Source organism: Solea solea, chromosome 1 (assembly GCF_958295425.1).
Source record: "Solea solea chromosome 1, fSolSol10.1, whole genome shotgun sequence".
Classification (NCBI taxonomy): domain Eukaryota; kingdom Metazoa; phylum Chordata; class Actinopteri; order Pleuronectiformes; family Soleidae; genus Solea; species Solea solea.
Genome location: NC_081134.1, coordinates 9,024,604 through 9,046,023, shown reverse-complemented (window position 1 = coordinate 9,046,023; position 21,420 = coordinate 9,024,604). Strand labels below are relative to the sequence as shown.

The window sequence follows — 21,420 nt, the reverse complement described above, 5'->3', positions numbered from 1 at the left end:
TTTCTCTAGTTTGTAATGATATTATTTAAGATTCTTGTTTTCCATTTTTACGTTTACTAATAAAAATGCAGATTTCAGTGTGTTGCAGCCATTATTAGTAGTCTTTATTTTTAGTCAGGATAATTATGACAGGCTAAAAGCTCATATCATCCCAAATCGAATGTTGCATCACCCTAAATTCAGTACTAAAAAGAGAGAGGGGGGGGGGGGGGGTCTCCACATTGTTGAGTTGTTTGTCTAATTATGCATTTCCACTAACTGTTTGGTGCATGTATGCATAACACTCAACACACACCTAACATGTCAGGCCTTCAGCAATGTTGGGCCTTCACACACTACATGTCAGCAGTCAATGTAGTGTAACACAAACTAGCAGTGTTGTGCACAGGCATAAGCCAGAGACTGCTTTATGACTCTTGCAGTACACGTTCCCTCGTCTAAAGCAAACATAACAACAAAAACAACTCTTAAATATGTAGTCTTCATTTAAAAAACCTTGGAAACTAAGTCTACAACTTTATTTCAAGTCCCATGTGTCATATATGTCAATATTGAAAAGTATTATTCTTAATAAAAATAATAAAAAGTACACTTTGAGACTAACGTGGTCTTTTCAGTCACTTAACGGGAGACACAAGTCAACTGTCGACGAGCGCTGAGCAACATGCAGCTAAGAATACAAACTACACGTTAGCGTAATGTGTTTAATGGAGCAAATAAAGCGAACAAAACGGGACACAAACTTGAGTCTAAAAGTTAAAACCAAGGGCGAGTGGACAGCGTGGAGCTGCGTGCGGAGAGCACACTTGCGGCGCTTCCACCATTTTCCAGTACAGTGGCCGTCGCTGCCTCGCTGTACTGGAAATAATGTGCAGTAAGTTGGAAAAACTCACCCGCGGATATTTTCTTGACTCCTCGCACTTTTTCGGCTGCGGCGCTTTAACGTTTCCAGGTGGCAGATGAGCGTCCGTGTGTGCGGCTTGACTGGGGACCGTAGCTCCTCGGTGTGCACTGAACTTCCAGTAAACGGTCCACGGTCCACTTCTTATGTCGCTTCCCTTCTCGCTCTTTCTTTCTTCCCCCTTTTTTTCCCCGTTCTCCAGCTCCACTACACAGCCATTTTCCAGCTCAGCACGGCGCAGGGAAGGAGGGTGCGTGGGAACTAATATGAAGAGGGCGGACAGAGCCGAAGTCTGCCGGTGAAGCCCGAACGATCATTGGGGGAGGAGGGAGGGAGGGACATTTGACATAAACATTTGCTTTTCCATCACATTTCATTTACTTTTGACTGATTTCAGCATTAGTTTCAGCAACAATAACCTTTCAATTTCAATAACCATTCATAATCTGTCCAAATGCCAGTCTTGTACCTAAAAGGGATACTTGTATCTTACCAGAAAATGACTTTTGTAGAAGTCACTTTTTATAATATTACTTAAGTAAAAAGTCTGAAGGTATATGACATTTTCTGTACTTAAGTATCAAAAGTCATTTTCTAATATAAAAAGTAAAAGTATTACTAGTAAGAGTTAGTTGTCAACTGTCACTTTCAACGGAAAGGTTGTGGGTTCAATTCCTGACTCTGCTAGTCTATATGTGTCCTTGAGCAAGACACTTAACCCCATGTTGCAGTGTGTGAATGGCTATGAGAGATCGTCAAGACTAGAAAAGTGCTATATAAATACAGGTAAAAAAAATGTATTTGGTAGTAATGAGTAACAACGATAAAGTAGTAAAAGTATAACATTTATTTATTCACTGTCCAGCTACATCCCCTCCACAGAGCTGGCCTTCTTCACCAGCTTGTTGGTGTCGCAAGACGATCACACTGACACCACCTCAGGTTGGTAAAACATGTGTAGCATGTGGAGCCTCCTCATAAAGAACAACCTGCTCTGTCTCCTCCTGTAGAGGGCCTCAGTGTTATTTGACCAGTCAAGTTTATTGTTGAGATGCAAGCCCAGGAACTTGTAACTGTCCACCATTTCTTTGTTTGACTCTTTTATTCATTATTTGTGTTTCTGTAAAACACGTTGTAATGGCTTTGAAATGTGCTGTGGGAGGAAACTGGAGAACCCGGAGAAAACCCACGCATACACAGGGAGAACATGTAAACTCTATGCAGAAGGACCCTTATTCCAACCAGGTTGCAAAGCCGGGTCAGGCAAAATAACCTTATATATAAAAATATGTATATGTATATAATAAAATTGGAAGATCAATGGCCATTTTTCAACTGCATGTCACCTGCAAAGGGATGGCAGACATAACTCTGCATATTTACATATGTATTTTATACTGATATTCAATAATATGGTCTGTGCCTTTTAAATAAACATGACATAAATAAAATATATTATCACTATGGTAGAACATATGTTAACGAGTTAACAAAAGGAAAACACACAACTTGCAATACATATAAGGATTGTGATTGCTGTGTGAGATGACACAAATGACACAAACACGTTGTCATCCTGGATGTTTGAGTCCTCTGCAATTCATTTATTTCAAGCACTGTGAAGACAATACAAAAACAGACAATCTTGTACTGGTCGGAACCAGATACCCACATGGTAAGAATTTCACGGGTTAAGAAAGGAGCCACAACTTCAACACACAACTATGCTAAAAACAAGTGTGGCAAATGTTGAGAATGACATGAACTATGTGACACTCACTCACTCAAACACACACACACACACACACACAAACAGGCAAAATACGTTTCCTGTGATGCTTCGGTTCGATGTGTGATTAACGCTAGTATGAGATGATGGTGCTGCAAGAGATACGTTTTGGTGTTGATGCAGAACAAACATTAAAACATTAAATTCGTTGTACATATATGGAGTATATTGCAGAAATTCAATGAAAAATACCAGGGAGACCTGTTTTTCTTTTTACCCAAAATACAGTGAACTAATGTCCATTTACTGTACTAATGTGAACAGTAACCATTATCATAATCCTAGAAATCCCTGTACTCAAGTTTCCTCTGCATTACACAAAGATGTGTGCCATCATTAAACCTCAAACATGACACCTTACTTTTGTGTCACAAATGACTATGAAATAAGACTGTGAGCATCTTGTTGTTGCCGATTCAGTCAGTTCTTGAATGAATGTTTTTTTGTTTTTTTTAAAAAGGAACAAAAAATAAAAAGTGGAAACCCAAATCCCTTATGTTGATATCTCCTTCCTCACTTACAAGAACAAGACTGATCAGATGAGGCTAATAACATCAATCTCAAAAAATAAATTCCCTAAAATGTGCAATAAAATTGTGGGGGAAATTATACTAGAAGTTGAATCATGCACATCAAGGTTGATACAAACAAGAGATTAAGACCATGCCACTTCAGTGGCATTGCACATTATTACAGTCATCTATCCCTACAAGGTCACTTTCAAAACACCACCACCTACAGCTGCTATAAGGTCCACCGTTGTTTATACAATATACATCAACAGCATAGGTTATTAGTACTGCAACAAGACTGTTTCCATATCAAAATATACAAAAAAAAGGAGATTATCACCTGGACTCATTCCTACATCCATTGAGGGCTTCTGAATGAATTCACTTGTTATGTTTTTCATTATAATTTAACAAAAAAAACATGACAAGTCCACACAAATATTGTTGCTAAATCGTAAACATTCATTCTTAATACACATTTAAAAAAAAACTAAAAAAAACAGCCTAGAGAGCCATTTTGTTTGTTGAAACCACTGTTCTCTCCGACCCCTTTCTGTCCCCCATTTTTCCTTTCACCCCAACCGGTCGAGGCAGATGGCTGCACATCTTTGAGTCTGGGTCTGTCAGATGTTTCTTCCTGTTAAGAATATTTTCTCTCCACTGTTGTCTAGCACTTGCTCATTGTGTCAACTGTTGGCTTTCATTTCTCTCTGAGATATTGTAAAGGTTTCTGCCTTATTATGTACAGTGCCTTGAGATAACGTATGAAGTAAAATTGAAGTGTACAGTATTTGGATGCCACAGGGTAAGAGATCATCTGTTTTACGGTTACTGGACGGAGGCTTCATTCAACATGGTATTCAACGTCAAAGGCAACAGGCCTTGTGTGTTGGTTAGGTTATGCAAGAGGAGAGTCAATCATGATGCATTTTCTCCCAAACAGGATAGACAGCAAGTAGCAGTTAAGTCCATACATGCATTAAGTTTATTTATGTACCACTACAGTATCTCTTTTAAATGGATCCAATGTCTGCTTTGGCACCAATTGCTAAATATTATGATGTTCATATCTTGTTCTTTTAAATATTTATGTCAAGTTTGTTTTCAAGATCCATGAGTACAAATGTTTACCACCACAGAATGGATGTCATTTTTTTTTTTAAATACTACAATACAGTATGCTGGAGGACTTTCAAAGACTCAGTGTGAACACCTGCTTTCCAGAGAGGCAGTGTGGTAAAGAATAACGACATATTGACTGATGTAAACTTCTCTTTGATGCACCATGTATGAAATCCCACTGAGAAGTTGTTGCGTGGCTTTTTCGTTTGTGCAAACTCCTGAAATAAGAACAGATCAGAAACATCCAAAGGCATTTTCAACAACTGAAAAAACATAGTGAGCATAAAAAAAATCATAAATAAGTTTCTTCAATTGAAACAAAAACTATTTACATAATTCATCAGTTACTGGTGCCACAGTGATTTGAGAATCAAAAGAGAAAACAAGCAACTAGGAAGTAAACACAGTTTGGCAGTCATTGTTCTGTTAACAGTGTTGCAGGATGCATACATTTACTGAGAACCAGCAACAAAAAAAAACTAACTTTGATTTGAATTTGTTCTTCTGTCTTCAAGCAGTTGCTTCTGATGTTTATAATCACAGTTTTCTGGACACAAGGTTTTCAGACTTAGGTACAGTAGTAGGTCATAGACATGGCCCACCATCTCTGGCAAAGTGAAAAACTAAAACCCCTTGTCTTTTGGCTTGGCTTTCTGTTGTGCTGTTGTACCCTGTGATCGTCTTCCTTCCAGCTTCTCACCGGATTCAGCCGGGGCCGAATTGATCCAGGAAGCCTTGAATGCTTTCGGCAGTGTGACAGGAAACGCTGCGCTTGGTGTCACCTCCGTCTCCTCCAAGTCGTCAAAATTCACTTCCTGCACAGCCTCCTGTTTCTTGAAAGAGTCCCTGCGCTCGGACAGAGCCAGCTTCCTCATCACCACCACTTCCTTGGAGTGATGGCTGCCTCCACGATGTTGTGGCGAGGCAGTAGAACGATGATGCTCGCCGCCTCCACTCGCTGTGTCTTGGTGGCCTCTCTGTCCTCCAATGTAAAGCCCCTGACGACCGTGCTCACCAACACAGACAAACCCTGTGGCGGTGTCTCCCTCCAAGTCTTCCAGCCCCTCCCTCTCAGACAATGGCACCTCCATGGTGTGGCGGCGAGTGCTGTAGGCCTTCCTTTCTGCGTGGTACCCTCCAGTCATCTTGTCTCCCGTCAGCTTCTCTGCTGACTGTACCCTTTTGAGGAGGGGTGACCGTGGTGGTTCTGCACTTCGGGGACGCACCGAGTGGCGTGCAATCGTGGGAGGGGATAATGTTTTGCCATGGAAACCCTGAAGGGACTTGGGGTGACTGGGGAGGCAGGATGGAGAACACTGGGGGGAGAGAGGCTGGGGAGGTGGGATGCAGGCCAGCGGTGAAGGAGGAATACTGCTAGTGGACTTGCAGCGGCCAGCTTTGCTGTAGCGACCCAGAACGTGTAGGGAACTGGGGCGGGGCTGTGGTACAGGTGAGTTGGGGGAACTGGAGCAAGGAGAAGAGCTTGAATCTGACAGAGAAAGAAAAGCAAAACTGTTCATCAGTATGTTTTGAGTTTGAGGTTTTTATTGGTGCTGGCTTCCAACAGCACCTTGCTTTTTTAAAACAGGAGATCATTCAATATTTTTTATTTCATCATCTGAACAATTGATTCAATGAGGAAACCAAAGTAAAAGATTCAAATTAGAAACCACCATGAGATTATAACTGAGATCTATGGTGTTTCTTCTCCCTAATGGTTTTGTTTCCAGTTTGTTTACACCAGGGGGCAGACCAACCACTGGCAATGGAAATGTTGTCTTTTTTTGCAGTTTTTCCCAGTTTCAAGAAACAGGTGTGTGAGAAAGAGGTTTTAGTAAACAAAATAATTCATCTTCACCCACCTCCAGAATGGTCAGGAGCAGGAGAGCGGCAAGGTGTGGAAGGACCAGGAGAGAGACTCTGTGTGGGGGAACCAGAGAGGCTATCACTAGATGACTGGTGGAACCCTGAAGAGAAGCTACGACTGCTCTGCATGGGTGGAGGCTTGGACAGCTTCTTCAAGATGCTACGTCGCCTGCTGAAAAAGACAAAAACGGAGGTAAGACCTGTGTTCAGTCTATTTCTTTCCTCTGAACTGTATTCATGCCAACACAAAAATACAAGGACACATTGAGCAAAGATTTCTAACTACTGGAATTGTGTCTGAAACATGCTTGTCTCATAAAAATGAAAATAGGATTGTTGTCTGGCAAAGTGAAGTTTAACTGAAATCTAATGGAAATGTCAGACGGGAGCTGCAAATGTCAAACTGTAAAGTGGTGGGTAAGACTTCATTCTTCATGTACCTGTCCTGTCCATCCTTCCTTTTACTCTTCTTGCTGCGTCGGGCCATTTTGGCCTTGTAGCTCGCCTTTCTCGCAGGGCCCACCTTGATAGAAGTGTTCTCCAGTGGAGTCGTCTGTAAGGTCACCCTATTGCCACTCTGTTCACAACAGATCGTTACATAAATAACTATTTACAAGGCAGAAAAAGAGCCACAAATTACATGTTGTTACTGTTTCTTTAGATCAGCATAGGATATAATTTAGAGCCTTATGTAATAAAAAGACATTTTGGATATTTTCTGTTCAGCTACATAGCAATACACAAAATATGAATAAAAACAGAAACAAACAACAACAAAATAAATTCAAACTCTCTTACCTTGAGCAGGAGCTCCACCACCTCAGTGTGGACGAGTCCCTGGACAGATTCCCCGTTGACGTGAGTGATGAGGTCACCCGCCCTCAATCCTGCCTCCTGTGCCGGACTGCCCTCCTCAACACACTGTGGACACAAAGCAGATTTAAAATGACTGGTTCAGCAACCATCTACTCTGCTATTAGTGTTACAGACAAGTGCCATTAGCCAGTATTTTAGTTTCAAAGACACACAAAATTTAAAATACTAATGGATTCACAGAATCACAACAGAATGCCGGTCACGATAGCTGTACATGTAGGTTGTTTTAAAGAGACAGAGAGTTGAATGTTGAATGTTGAGGAACTAAACCTGAGATGAGGAGCACACGTACCCAGACCATATGGTGGACCGTGTAGACATCGCTGTCTCCCATGTAGACCCTGATTGCTCGCAGAGCAAAGCCAAACCTCTTCCCAGAGCTGAGGATGACCACAGGAGGCCTGAGGCAGCTGACGCTGACACTCAGGTCCCGGCTCGGTGACGAGTCTCTGGATGACGGGTTTGACGACAGGGACAAAGAAGATTTGGGACTTGTGGGAGGACCTGCCGAGTCATCTGGATGAGGGAAGGCTGCTAATCAGTAAGGTCATCAGTTAAATGTTTATGGATAGTGAGTGCTACATCAGTATGCACCAATACTTTTGGAAATTAGCATTGATAAACTATGTCTAACAAACTATAATAATAAAAATACTAAAAACTGTATAAACTTTATGTATAAAGTTGTCTTTTTGTTTGTATAATTCTTGTGTAAATTACACAGAATTGGGCTGTAGAGGGCACTATAAACACATGATACGTTTAAGCAAACAGTCAGTTTATACTCTTCCAAAAGATTAATCAAAGGTATTTTGGGCTGGAACTTGAGTAATCAAATCAATGTTGAAGTTTCAATGGGAACAAGAATGTGGAATAAAAAGAGAAGAAGTTGTACTTTGTTTCCATGTGCAAATGATTATCTACCTGGAGTGATGATGAGAGAAAGGCCAGAAACAGAGGCAGATTTGGGAACTTTGCCAGCTTGGGATTTGGGTTTCTCTGGAGTCTCCAGCTGGTGAGCAATTCGTCGGGATGCCCCTCTCCTGAATGAAGGCCTGGTCCCTGTGCTGTTGCTCCGGAGACGAATACGCCGCAGGTTGGAAACCATCCCATCTGTGATCATAAAACATGAAGAGTTTAACAACTGCAAACCAGCAGGAGATATTAATAAACCTAATACACAAGTGCCTGTGTTTATTGTTCTTACCCTCTTCTTCTGCAGAGATGGCAAAGCGAGGCATGATGTCGAGGCTTTGGGTGCTGTTCATCACCAGAGGGCTGGCACTGCGCTCTGACTGAGAGGAGCTGGATGAGGCACGAGGACGCAGACTGTAAACAGCAATACAAATATATTTTTTTATCAAGAATTACAAGTAAACAGCTGTGCTTTCCCGGTCAACTGCAGAAAAATAAATAAGCAGAGCTCTGTTGCATTAGAGAAAATGTTAAAATGGAGGACAGTCATTTTTCTTCTCATAATAGGACGACATTCTCTGAGGTTTCATGCTCTCACCTCCCCCTGTGCCCATCTGCCCTCCTGTCTCCAGCCAAGTGTTTGTGCCCATCGCCAGGAGAGAGGATTCCCCTGCCTTCCCAGCGCTCCTCCTTCTCCTCGCTGTGACTTCGCTCCGACGACGAAAGGCTCTGATTGGATGGCGTGGAGGTGGACAGGTGCTCTGTGCTGCTGTACACCTAGAGTTTTAACAGAAACTGTGGTGAATCTTTGCTCTCCGTAAAAACATTTCTCCTAGATCTCTGTAGTGTCATGGAGAATTACACTGCATTTGCATGTGTGTAACATTGAGTTGTGTGAGGATAAGTAAACAGACCCAAAACAAATACCTTGCTGAAGCGGTGTGCCACAGAGGAAAACTGTCGGAGCTCCAGTGATGATTCATCATCGTTGGTTTCATCATCCTCATCTGAGCCCGTGTGACAATAGCGCTCTGATCGAGCTGTAAGAATAAAAAGAATTAAGAATAAAAGACTTGATCCTACTTGAAATTATTATGATGCATCACCGTGCACAGATGGAGATTCATTTTTCCACGTAGTTTGGCAAGTTCATGCTAAATCACATTTGACCCTTTAGATTTGTGTAATCCACGTACTGTCAAAATAACTGGTGTCATCTTCGGTCTCGAGCTGGGGGATGAATTCAGCTTTCTGCCTTAGGAGCCCGTTCCAGTCCAGACCCATGAAGAACGTGTGCATCTTCACCTCAGCAGTTCCACCTGGAGAAGACACAAGACAAAATTTGTGGGGTACGGCCTGGTTTACAGTCACTCATCTGCCAACATGAGGAGTACCACCTCTGGTATTACCCCTATTTATATTCTGAGTGCTGAATGTATTGATTAGAATGTTTGCCCCTTGAGCTGCAACTAAGAATGACTGTAAAAACAATCTTGATTAAGGGTGTATTATTTACAATGTGGTTAAACGGTAAATAAAACGAACCATCACAGTATCCTTTTGCAGAAGCTGCTGCTTGTGCTGATCCAAAGTCCAAAATATTAAATTACCTAATCTCAAAGACCAGAAATCTGGGACCATTAACATTCATAATACTTGCTTAAGAAATGACTTGAACTATTAATCAATCTGTAAATATGGTCACTGTCACAATTACAGTTTTGATGTGAACCTAAAACAGCATAATTTTGATTAAATGTATCAACAAAAATGACTGTCTGCACCAGAGAGAAGAAGAGAAGTAATTAACTCTGGTACGTTTTCAGTGCCAGTGTCTGTCTGTCTTTTTACAAAGTTGTGTATAGCAGTGGACAGTGATCAGTTTAAGGCGGATACAGCATTTTTTTCTTCTTCTTTTACAGGAAGTGCACTTTTTTTTTTTTAGAATTTACAAATGTATGTGCAAATGTATTCAAAACTATATAACTCTACACACCTGACTAATAACCCCTTTGTCTAGTTCAATGCCATAACAAGCCTCATCATTGTGAACATAGAACAGGATACAGTGACAAGTGTATTTGTGCCTCTTCCTGGCCAGCAGAATGTCACACTGCTGTGCAACCTGGGACCCAGCAGGCTTCATCCAGACACCATTATCCAATAACCAATCATGAATCACACTGCCACCAACCTGTTCCTACTCGTTCCAGTGGACTCTGTCGCAACAGTCGGGTGATAAGGTCCTGGGCATCAGCTGGCAGAGCGTCTTCCCCATCTGGCCAGATGATATCATCTGGACACAGAAGCACATAATAGTATTTTCAATTTAAATGTGTCCAGGGATCAAAACAAAAAATGAACTGCAAAGAAAAATGAACAATACGAATGCATCAAATGTGCTTGGCACGTACCATTAACCACCTGACCAAAAAGCTGCTCTGGTGTGTCTCCAAAGAAAGGCACACAGCCCACCAGGAACTCATACAGGATTATGCCCATGGCCCACCAGTCCACAGGCTTTCCATAGCCTTGCCTCAGGATCACTTCTGGAGCAATGTATTCTGGAGTCCCACACACCTGTGGAGAGGAAAAACATGAGAACGTCCATGTTACGTAAAGTCATAGACACGACCACGGAAACTGAGACAAAATGTAACGGAAAATAGACAAACCTGTTTGTCAATAAACTCTCTGGTATCTTTCTCAATGTGTCCTTCATATAAGTTGGTGGTCATATTCATGAGACCAATCTTTGACAATCCAAAGTCTGTCAGCTTAATGTGGCCCATAGAGGTGATTAACAAACTACAAAAGAAGGAAGGAAACACAAAACGGTTAAATGGTACATCAAACACTATCTCAGATTCAGTGTAACAAACAAAAGGCAGAATATTTCAGTTAACTCAGCTTCAAGTTCATAGAAACCATTCTGATCTGATAGCAAGTCTAACAATAATGACATTTTGAAAGAAGTGAGGTGCTCCCTAAAAGCAAAGATAGAAAAAAATAAAAATGTTCCATCTGTGGGTTTGAAGACTCACTTGTCTGGTTTGAGGTCTCTGTGTACGATGCCGTAGTTGTGAAGGTACTCCAATGCCAGGACAGTCTCTGCAAAGTACATGCGCGTCATGTCCACAGGCAGAGGACCAATGTTCTTCAAGAGGTTTGCACAATCCCCACCTTGAAGGACAAACAAGAACAACATGACGGACACTGTGAGATCAGTTTTCATGAGTGACAGGGAAAGGAGAACAAGATTAAAAGTAGTTCATTAATTAGTTACAGAACAGCCATTCACTGGCAAGTAAACATTGGAAGGACAAAACGATTCAATGTGGAAACATCTGACCAAGCCTACCTTCCACATACTCCATGACCATGCACAGGTGCCTCCGTGTCTCAAAAGAGCAGAACATAGAAACCACAAATGGGTTTTCAGCAAAAGTGAGGATGTCCCGCTCCACAAACACTTGCTGGATCTGGTTCCTAAGAATCAGGTTCTGCCGGTTTATCTTCTTCATGGCAAAGCGTTGCCGAGTGTCCTTGTGGCGCACCAGGAACACAGCACTGAGGTCACAAGGGGTGAAGAGACATGTGTGAAAGCACAGAACAAATAAAAGGTCGTAAGGAAATGACAGATGTGAGGAGATGCACTGAAAGATTATATTGGGGGGGGGGGGGGGGGGGGAGATGAGGTTTATTTACTGGTAAGAAAATGTTTTGGTTAAATGAAAATGTATTTATTGTCAAATGAGTCAGCCAATCACAAACAAAGAAGTCTGTCTTACCCATAGGCACCGTTGCTGATGAGTTTGATGGTCTCAAAGTCACTCTCCAGTGGTTTCCTGCGAGGAGGGGTGCATGCTGCTCGGCTCTGAATCACACACATCCAAAAATAACAGGACATTACCTAGTTACTTCTAATTACTTCTGAGGAGCATGAAGCCATGATTTCGCAGAGATCATTTCAAGAAGAACAAATGCTCCATTCATCAATTAAACTTAATCTAATCAACACTTTTCTTGTTGTTTAATTCCATTTTGTGTTTTATATTTATTCAGTACACCTTCCACTGCCTTTAAGATTAATTAACCCACCAATGTTTATTAGTTTAAACCCATTTCAATACAATTAATTAGGTCTCAACGCCATAAGGTAAGTTTATACCTGTGTGGGTGTTGTCTCTCCGGTGTCATCAGAATCTCTACTGGCCGACCTGTGACTTGGGCTCGTCTGCTCCAGATGGACCATCTCTGTAAAAGCAACAATGCAAATTAAACTCCATTTATCTTTAATCAGCTCAAATGAGGAAAGCTAATGTTAACTCAAATGTCTCCCCGAACTAATGATGCTCAATAAAACAATAATCAGATAATTGATAGCATTATTATTTCATAATGTAATTTGTGCTGACTTACAGCAGTGGAGAAGATTTAATGAAACAGAGCAAAGACACAACTTGTGAGTCTAAAAAAAGCAGGGATTTAGATTGGGGAAAATCAGGGGGATTTCTGAACATGGTTTTACAGATATCTTTATATTGTCTTTTAGTTGTTCTTTATGTGATCAGTTATAATAGTACAAATGTGTTTTACTCAATAGAATACACAGCAGATTGAACTGATGAAATCAGGAACACAAAAAAAAAAAAGACTGTCAAACGTATCTAGCACAGAAACCCAGTCCAGTGTACAACTTTTGGGGATTTCGGTTGTTGGTGATGTTATTATTTAGGCTCTGTTTGGTCTTTATTATTTTTATGCTGCATCCTTCATCTGAAAAATGTCAGGCAATGCTATCAGAGGGGAACATTTGTGTGTATACAGTGGCAGTGCAGGAGCATTGGCACTCTTTGGAGGCAAGCAGCGATAATCAAAAGCAATAGAATTCCCTTCTGAAACTTTTTGGGGAGGCTTCTTTGTATTTGCATTTAGATTTATCTAGTCAAACTCCAACCAGTCGTTTCAATTTACTACCTCAATGTTGCTGTGCCTCTGTTTTGATATAAAACAAATCACTATCTGTGTGCAGCACGAAAATGTTACCATGTGACACAAGAACAAAATAATAATATACTGAGAAACACAGAGAGTCGTGTGGAGTGAAAAGGCCTAATTAGCGGTGAGTGAATTTATCTGAAGGTGATAGACAATTGCTTAATTTAAAAGTTAGGCACAATAGTTTTAAACTTTAAGAAAATATTGATATAGAAACAGACAATGTAATGTGGATGACAAAACCAAAGAAATGAGTCGGTAGTGCACCTTCCAAGGGATCCCTGTTGAGGCCGAGCTGGCTGATGATGTATTTGGGGATATCAGGCTTAATGACGTGGCCCACCTTGGCTTGACCTTCTGCAACTTCTAAACGTTGGTAAAACTCTTCCGGATCAAACTCCTAGTGAAGAGGAACAAATACACAAACAACCAAAAATCCATTTAGTGTTTGATCAATCATAATCTTCACTTATCCAACAAATCAAATTCGATTATTTGTTAAATCCAACAACAACTGTGTTATTATCACTGCAAAAAAACAACAACTGTAATGTTTACTATTATTGCTATTACTGTTATTATAAGTTGGTGAACATTAACACTGACATTGCGTCACATATAATCACTACTTAGTTTGCAAATGATTCTTACCAGACACTCCAGGAGCCTGGCAGGCCTGGAAATGATGATGAGGATCTTCTTGACCAGTTTGGTGATGATGGGGACCTCCTCGCTCTCTGAACGCTCATAAGCCTGACCAGGAAATTACAAATGATGACGGATTACTACTGGGCCGTTATCAAATTGGCAGCAGCCATAAGGCAGCACGGCTCCTGCACAGAGGCCGCCTGTAATCTTACAGTCGCTCACATTTGTTCAGCATCCATTTAATCTTCTAACATTATCTGTTGTTGATTCAGAGGATCGTGGCTGACATTTATACACAATGGATCTATGTTCATTTATGCTGCCTTGCCTTTCCAGATTAATAAATAACAGAAAATACTTTGTCAGTGTCATTTTCTGCATATCTTAGTCTAACATTGACTTGCCTTGATTAAACAATATATTTGTCGACTGTGTTGCAGAGGTGTCAGTGAGAGTTCAAAGTCAGGGCTATAGGATGTTTTTTTAACAAGCTGTTTGTGAAAGAGCAACTACTGCATAAATCCAAAGGAAAAACTAGGAACCACATGTTTAAATTAAAACATTGCATGAGCATATGGGAACATTTGCTTAAAATAACTAAGATGAGAAATTATTTTCAATACCAAGATGAAAATATAATTACAGAAATGTGGTTTAGCTGAAATTATAGATAAATAAAGCTGCTCACATACTGGAAGAACACAAAAATAACTGAAATGACCCATTAAAAATGAAGTCATGGCTAAATTATTATTCATTTTATCCACATTTTAGGAGTTAAAAAAAGAAATCCTGAAACTGAGACTGGAGCAGAGGCTGTAATCTATTTTGCAGGAGGCAGCATTTGCTGCAATAGAACTGTTGGTGGAAAGGTTACGTAATACATGATTATATAATAAAGCACTATAAAAATCTATGTCATAATGGAAAATGACAATACATCAGCACCAATGGAATTCCATTCAGCATTCACAGTATGGCTACAAATAAATAATAATAATAATAAACAAGCAAAACTGAATATCACAATATTCTGTTGGGCCTGTATTAGATTTATTATGTCATTTGATGCATATTTATCAGCCACTGCACTGTTTTGATAAGCTTATGCAACATTACATTTTATTTTATTATTTTTTCAAACCACAGATGCATTGATTTTTTTTTTTTAATGTATGAGGTGTGAGTTGGACCTCTGTCTCTGGATTTTCTCCAACACATCCCAAAGATTCTCAATGGGGATGAGGTCTGGACTTTGTGGTGGCCAAGCCATGTGTGAAAATTATGACTCATACCCTTTCATTTGTGCCAGATAAATCCTGGCACTGTCATCTTGAAATGTGCCCCCCAAAAACCTGGTCATTCGGTATATTTACATAATCAACCAACCTTTTTGGGTACAAAAATATTGCTAAAACTAGACCTGACCAACTGAAGCAACGCTTGACCATAATACTTGCCCCATCAGGTTTGTACGGTAGGCATGAAATTAAATATTAGGGGCCAGTACACTATGCAATATTCCAGTGGAGATTTCTTTAAGTCCAATTTTTTTTTAAACTCACCTCATGCAGCAACTTCTCCAGCTTCTCCTGCAGCTCCACAAAGTACATGGAGGTGACCAGGCCATTCTGGGACTTGTCCAGACAGTCTCTGGCAAGCTCCAGCAGCTGGTGCTGAATAAATCCAAGCACCCCATCAGCTAGGGGCAGAGCAGTGCCTGGAGAACACTCAGCAATGATGTCGAGCAGCCGACCCTCCATCTGGGCTGTCGCCTAGAAAACGACCAAGATGGAAGACTTCATTCAAAATGGTGTCAGAATGGTGTCATTGTGTTGACTCTTATAAGTCCCTTTGGTGAGTGACCAAAAGATTTTGACTTTGCCGGGAGCTTTAAAATATCCTGTCCTGATTTCCGGGTGTGTAAAAGCTCAGGCAGACATTTGTGGATTGTCCTTTTGCATGCAGATACTTTAGCAGTACTGAGGATATTTATTGAATGCAGAAAGAGAGAAGGCAAAAGAGTACCAACTGTACCTTAGGAAAGCGTTCTTTGTAAACATGGTTCATCATGACAATCTCATTGTCAAAGGTTCCACAGGTCCGTCCAGGGCTGGAAAAGAACCAGACAAAAGAAAATTGATCAGAAAGGCAGAAGGAAAACAATTATGAGATACTTCATTAAATAGCTTGTACATTTGGATACCTTTAAAAAGAACAAGCTTTAAGTTAGGTATTTGGTCAAGCAACAATGAATCAATAAATAATGGTAAACTGATGCAGTGAAATAACAACAGTGACAATACTGTCCTTAAAGCAACACAAAATTGTTTTATTGTTTCTCTATGAGTAAATCACAACTGAGAGTGTTTACTGATGCCCCTAGTCATAAAACGCAGCATGTTTGAAAATGACCCTGATGTGATTCAGACCATCTGCAGTGTCAGTGACCACATGTGTTACGTGCTCAGGGCTTCGGTTACGAGGGGGGGGCGACTGCCCGAACACGATACAAATCAATGAACTGTCACCACGTGTTAAATATAGAAGGTCTGGGTGACCCCTTTACAGCATACACTACAAATAACAATATCAACATGTGCAGTAGCTCAGTGGTAGAGTGAATTGTCTTTCAAGTGGACGGCTGTGGGTTCGGCTCAACTAGTTTACATGCCGATGTGTCTCCTTGGGCAAGACAACTAACCCTGCATTTCTCCTCATGGCTGTGCCGGCAGCGTGTGAGTGTGGATGAAAGATGTGCGATGGAAAATGCGCTGCATGAAAGTGTGAGTGAATGTGGGTGAATGTGGGTGAATGGCAAAAGCTGTGGCAGCTTTCAGTGGTCATTAGGACTAGAACAGCATTGTATAAATACAGATCATTTACTATGTCTATTTCTGGCTAACCAAAACAGTTGCACATGCAATGTCACTTTATCTGAGCGCAAGTGCAACCTTTAGCCCCATGAAAACTATTCCGGGGCAATAAGAAATGATTTACACACCCACTAGAGCTATTTGAGTAACAGTCATTCATCTATTTTCAGAGTCTGTGCAGTAATTTAGATAGTGTTTAAAAGCACTGCAAATATCAATTACAATATTTTAATATGCCACACAGTCAAATTTTACTGGTGTAGTTTTCTCTGTGATGTAACTGTTTAAGTGTTTTCTGGTCTCTCATGTTTCCTCTGTGAACAGCTGATCATGCGGGTGGTCAACTAAACAAACCTGAGAAACAATGTTTATACACTGGATATACACCTACATTTTTTTTCTACATTTGAAGAGCTGCCAAGCCTACATTATTATTAAATCAACTTCAAATTAGAAACCAATAAGTTAAGATGTTTGCTCAAAGACTGAAGATAAAGCCCTCTTGTAAACACATCCTGCGTGTAACCTATTACCTTCGTGTAGACAACAATCCCTTCTATAAACATGGAGCAGTAAACAGACGTTGCTTACGTGGCACAGGCGGGAGCAGGTGACAGGGAAAAACATCAAGATGTGTCCACACCCTCCACAACCCATCAAAAGTCTAGTGCAACCTCGAAATAGATATTTAGACGGATTGTTTGATGAGAAATTCTAATAATTTGGAATTTTAATCCAGGGGATTATCAGTAACCAATACAGAGGGCTTTGTTTTCCACAACCACATAAAATAATGATTCTACCATATTCAAATCTGCTGAGCAAGTATTTCCTTTAAAAAAAAATAAAAATCTATTAAAGAGGCTACGGAACATTAGGTCTAATTTGTTCATTTCCTGGTAGAGAAAAACTATTTTACCAAATGTGAAATTGCTTGATTGCCGTGCAACTTTAAAAAGTATGTTCCAAGCTCAGTGGAACAACAGCAACGCAGCATCATAAGCATTTAGCTGAGCTGGGCCTGAGGAATAACAAGTAAGTAGCTATGTTTAAAGGTGCACATTTCTGATTAAAATCATTCTCATTAGAAATTACAACCTCCATGGCTGACATCTCTGTGCACTCGTCTAACGACTATTTTAGGTTAGTTGGAGGTCACAGAATAAGATTTTAAATTGTACTGGGTGTTACTGTCTAGAGTACACATGACAGTAAAGTTGATGTTGAAGTTCCCCGTTTACATGGGAAATAAAAATAAGTAATCCAACGTTGACGTGCATCAAGTGCCTAATCAGAATAACCAACTTTGAGATGCACAGAAATGGAAAAAGAAGCTACACTGCCTGTAGCCTGTATTGTAAACAAACTCACCTTCCTCTCTCATGTCTGTTAATGTCATATATCTATATTAGTATAATTTAAAACAATATATATATTTTTCTATTCTTCTTCTACACACTCAGCAGTTCAAGTTCATATTGCTCCCTTCTGAGTTCCTATTAAAGTCTCCAGACCATTTTTGCTCCTGCACCCTCCAGGTTTCTGCGCATGTCCAGCAATATCAAAAGCAGAAATAAGCCACTTTTACTTAAGGCAGTCATGCCATGACCCATGACCCTGGGTGTATTATATTATTCACACTCCGTGAATTGCTGATCAGGGGCTTGGCTAAGTAGGGACTAGTTTGAGAGTGGGGTTTGAAGTCAGCAGATCACAAGGACACAAGGGATAAGGCAAGATGGAGGCAGATGAACTGCTGTGGCGACCCCTAAAGGGAGAAGCCAAAAGAAGAAAAAGAAGCTCCTCCACTCTATTGCACACTGCAACACTAATAAAATACGACAGTTTTACCAGTTGCCAGTAGCATATGGCAGTGTCACCCAAATTCTGTTATTCGTAGTTATACTATACAAAATAATTATTTGTTAAGAGTTGTGCTGCATCAAATCTAACTACTCTTATGAGATGACCACCTCTTGCAGTGACGTGTTGTGGAAACGTTAGTGTAACAAAAGCAAAGCGTCCATACACCTGGACGGTATAGCTACCTGAGACTGCGTGAGCGGACTCGGACAGGGTGTGGGGAGTGTGCTCCTTCCTCGTCTGCCACACTCTCCGTACTCCGGAAATGTTTGAACAGGAAGTGGAGATCATCTTGTGTGGGTTGGAAGGGCAACTGGTGCAATAATTCCTGGGAAGAAGAAGACTGGGAAGGAAAAAATCACACAGGGGATAAAGAGAGAGGGGATTTACAAAGAGATGGGGAAAAGGGCGAAGAAGAACTGACATTAATTTTAAATTCTAAAACAGTCAGCTAATTAGTTGTGTACTGCCTTACTTGAATTACTAACTTTTTGTCTAGTTTTATTCACTCATTTGTTTGAATATATTAAATGCTTTTGTGTTCCGCCATAGATTTACATTTCAAAGCAATCCTTAAAAAGGTGGATTTTGAGAGAGGCAGCACTGACTTAAACATTTCACAAATCTCCTTTTTCACTTTTAAAAAAGAGACTATGTGAGATTTAGTGTTCCATGTCCCTGAAGGAGGTCTTTTCCTCTCCCGTCGCAGTGTGGCCAGAGGAAGGCTGCAGCAGCTGTTGTGTTGGCTGTGCATGCATTTGTTTTCTCTTTCTAAGCCAAAATGTGTGACACGCAGGAATTTATGAGAACTCCCATCTGGCTGGGATCTTGTGTTTCACTGAAAGAAGAGCGAAAGGAAGAGCGGCTTGTTTGGCTGGGGAAAAGAGAAAAGCCCAAAAGAGAGGAAAAGGAAAACTGACAGGAAAAAGAAACAGAAATACTGAAAAATTAAGAAGAAGAAAAAAGGGACGTAAATAAGTGTTAAAAACATGTGGAGCAAGACTCCCTGAGGAGGAAACCAGAGACATGTCAGAATCGAGTGAGGGCAGTATAAAGACCTCACTGAAAGTGAGCCTGAAAGGGGCATTGTGTGAGGAAGGCTGACCTCACTGACTCCAAGCCATGTGGTTGGCCATACAAAATTACAGCCGTGACAGAGGAGCTGGGTATTGTTTTTCTACAACCAACTGCAGTTTCAGTAATGACTCCAAAGACAAAGTCTCAAGATAATCACCACAGAAACCTTCAACAAATAACTGATGGGTGTAGCTGGGCAACTCAACGCCCTCCCTTCCTCTGATTTTTTTTCCCAAAAGGAAAAGCGGAGGGGGAACACAAGAAAAGCAGTTAAGTCCCCTCTTCTCATTTGTGACATCATGCAGGAAAGAGTGAGCATGAATTTCAACAAGACCTGTGTTATTTTAGTGATTAGACGTGTCATTCCTGTACTTTCCCTTAGATGTGAAGGGGCTTTCAAATAACAGCTTGAATCGTTTCACCAAGTAATTTATTTCTTCAACATGGTCACACCCTAACCCACTCTAATCTCTTTAATATCACAACTTTTTCTGTTAAAATTAGCCATACAAATACTTCTTATTGTTAAAGCTATGCACTTTAATTGTCATAAAATATAAAACTCACAATAGTTGCAAGTTTCCAGTAAACTATTCCCAGAAAACTCTGGGAAAGGCATCTGAGGAATAATTCTTATTTCCTCTTCGTGGCGGAAAGTTGGATAAATAGCAGGGGGATGGGAGGATGCATCATCACTGGATATATCCCATTATAGTTGAGTCACATTACATCCATTTTGAGTCAGCTGTTTAGTATGAGTCAGCTGCTGCTGAACGTACCATCATGTAAGTGTTTTCTGTCTGCTTCTGAGAATGCACTCAGTGGGTAAGTGAAACTCTACAGTTGCTACAAGGTCCATCTTAAGAAATAACCACTGAAAATGTTTTCTAAATAAAACCATCACCACCCATAAACATTAACATTTGTTTCTTTAGAGCAGAGGCTGAAACGTATCAACATCAGATACACACGAGTCCAACAGGAACTTATGTTTTTAGGTATGAAAGCATTTTTCAAACTGTTCTCGCAACAAAATACACTTTTCTCTTGTTCACTGTAAATTATTGAGATAAGTTTCATAAATATTTAGGTGCAAAATCTATACTCTTATCTATTTCTGATAATGGAACCCAACAAAATTTAGTTAAAGACACAAATTCTTATAAACAGAGCCAGATCGTGTGATATTCTAACTAACATTGAAAAGACATTGTATTATGAAAGTTTAAACTTACTCAATAAATCAAATTTCTGAAGCTATTTTATTAGCTTTTTTCAAATGTTTTGAACAAATAATGAGATATTGTGGGGGGTTGTGTGCTGAATCTAGACATTTGCTTCCCTTTGATCAAATTTGCCCTTCTAATCAATCAGTGAAGATCAAAGTGAGCGCTGGAAGTTCACAGCTCTCCATCATCATGTGACAATGATTCTGTTCTACTCTAAACAACAACTAAATCTTAATTAAATCTAGTTAACTATAGACAGATTTATTGAATGGTAAAACGACAGTAAGTATAAATAAGCGTAACAGAAAGCTAAATGCTCCCATGAAAGGAGGTGAAGAGATGTTGACAAACCGTCAAAGCAAAGATAGAGTGACAGAGTAAGGACAAAAGAAGAGGATTACACAGAGACACAGACAGCTTACAGATACTGATGAACTGGGTGCATTAGTGCAGTATCCAGATGAGGGAACTGATGCCACAGACCACCTTCGTCCATCCGTTCTGCAAAAAACAAACAAGTTAAACACTGTTCACTAGTCACTAGATATTACATCAAATCTAATTCACTTTAAACTTATTTTTTTCTTTTAAAAAAAAAAAAAAAAAAAAGCTAGGCCCTACAAAAAACACTTAGAATCTTCCCTTTCATCCTTTTATACCCATTTTTAATTAAACTAAAAATACAGACACATTCTCATCCATTATCTTACCTTTCAGTACGGGCCAGTTGGCTGCAAAGATGCAA

At 40.2% G+C, this 21,420-nt stretch overlaps 2 protein-coding genes across 8 annotated transcripts in view; both read right to left on the bottom strand.

Moving 5' to 3' along the window:
- pik3r2 (phosphoinositide-3-kinase, regulatory subunit 2 (beta)) overlaps window positions 1–1,152 on the bottom strand; it is a 28,948-nt gene extending 27,796 nt beyond the window's left edge. Inside the window, exon 1 of the mRNA XM_058633133.1 lies at window positions 894–1,152. The gene's annotated coding sequence lies outside the window, so the exon portion shown is untranslated. The remainder of the gene's footprint in view (window positions 1–893) is intronic.
- Window positions 1,153–2,475: 1,323 nt separating this feature from the next.
- The window catches only part of mast3a (microtubule associated serine/threonine kinase 3a), a 29,011-nt gene continuing 10,066 nt past the window's right edge, over window positions 2,476–21,420 (bottom strand). For 2 of the 7 annotated variants that reach the window (XM_058633093.1, XM_058633066.1), the window contains 24 exons: window positions 21,386–21,406; window positions 21,098–21,176; window positions 18,555–18,712; window positions 15,668–15,743; window positions 15,196–15,405; window positions 13,634–13,735; window positions 13,250–13,382; window positions 12,153–12,238; window positions 11,773–11,858; window positions 11,343–11,551; window positions 11,026–11,164; window positions 10,657–10,789; window positions 10,396–10,561; window positions 10,176–10,277; window positions 9,178–9,300; window positions 8,909–9,021; window positions 8,580–8,758; window positions 8,274–8,395; window positions 7,991–8,179; window positions 7,359–7,600; window positions 6,989–7,111; window positions 6,631–6,767; window positions 6,187–6,362; window positions 2,476–5,813 (listed from right to left, as the gene is read on the bottom strand). In XM_058633093.1, the coding sequence (XP_058489076.1) occupies window positions 4,948–5,813; window positions 6,187–6,362; window positions 6,631–6,767; window positions 6,989–7,111; window positions 7,359–7,600; window positions 7,991–8,179; window positions 8,274–8,395; window positions 8,580–8,758; window positions 8,909–9,021; window positions 9,178–9,300; window positions 10,176–10,277; window positions 10,396–10,561; window positions 10,657–10,789; window positions 11,026–11,164; window positions 11,343–11,551; window positions 11,773–11,858; window positions 12,153–12,238; window positions 13,250–13,382; window positions 13,634–13,735; window positions 15,196–15,405; window positions 15,668–15,743; window positions 18,555–18,712; window positions 21,098–21,176; window positions 21,386–21,406 (3,970 nt within the window). In that variant the 3' untranslated portion in view covers window positions 2,476–4,947. The remainder of the gene's footprint in view (window positions 5,814–6,186; window positions 6,363–6,630; window positions 6,768–6,988; window positions 7,112–7,358; window positions 7,601–7,990; window positions 8,180–8,273; window positions 8,396–8,579; window positions 8,759–8,908; window positions 9,022–9,177; window positions 9,301–10,175; window positions 10,278–10,395; window positions 10,562–10,656; window positions 10,790–11,025; window positions 11,165–11,342; window positions 11,552–11,772; window positions 11,859–12,152; window positions 12,239–13,249; window positions 13,383–13,633; window positions 13,736–15,195; window positions 15,406–15,667; window positions 15,744–18,554; window positions 18,713–21,097; window positions 21,177–21,385; window positions 21,407–21,420) is intronic. The other 5 variants (XM_058633121.1, XM_058633114.1, XM_058633075.1 and 2 more) reach the window with 4 other exon arrangements.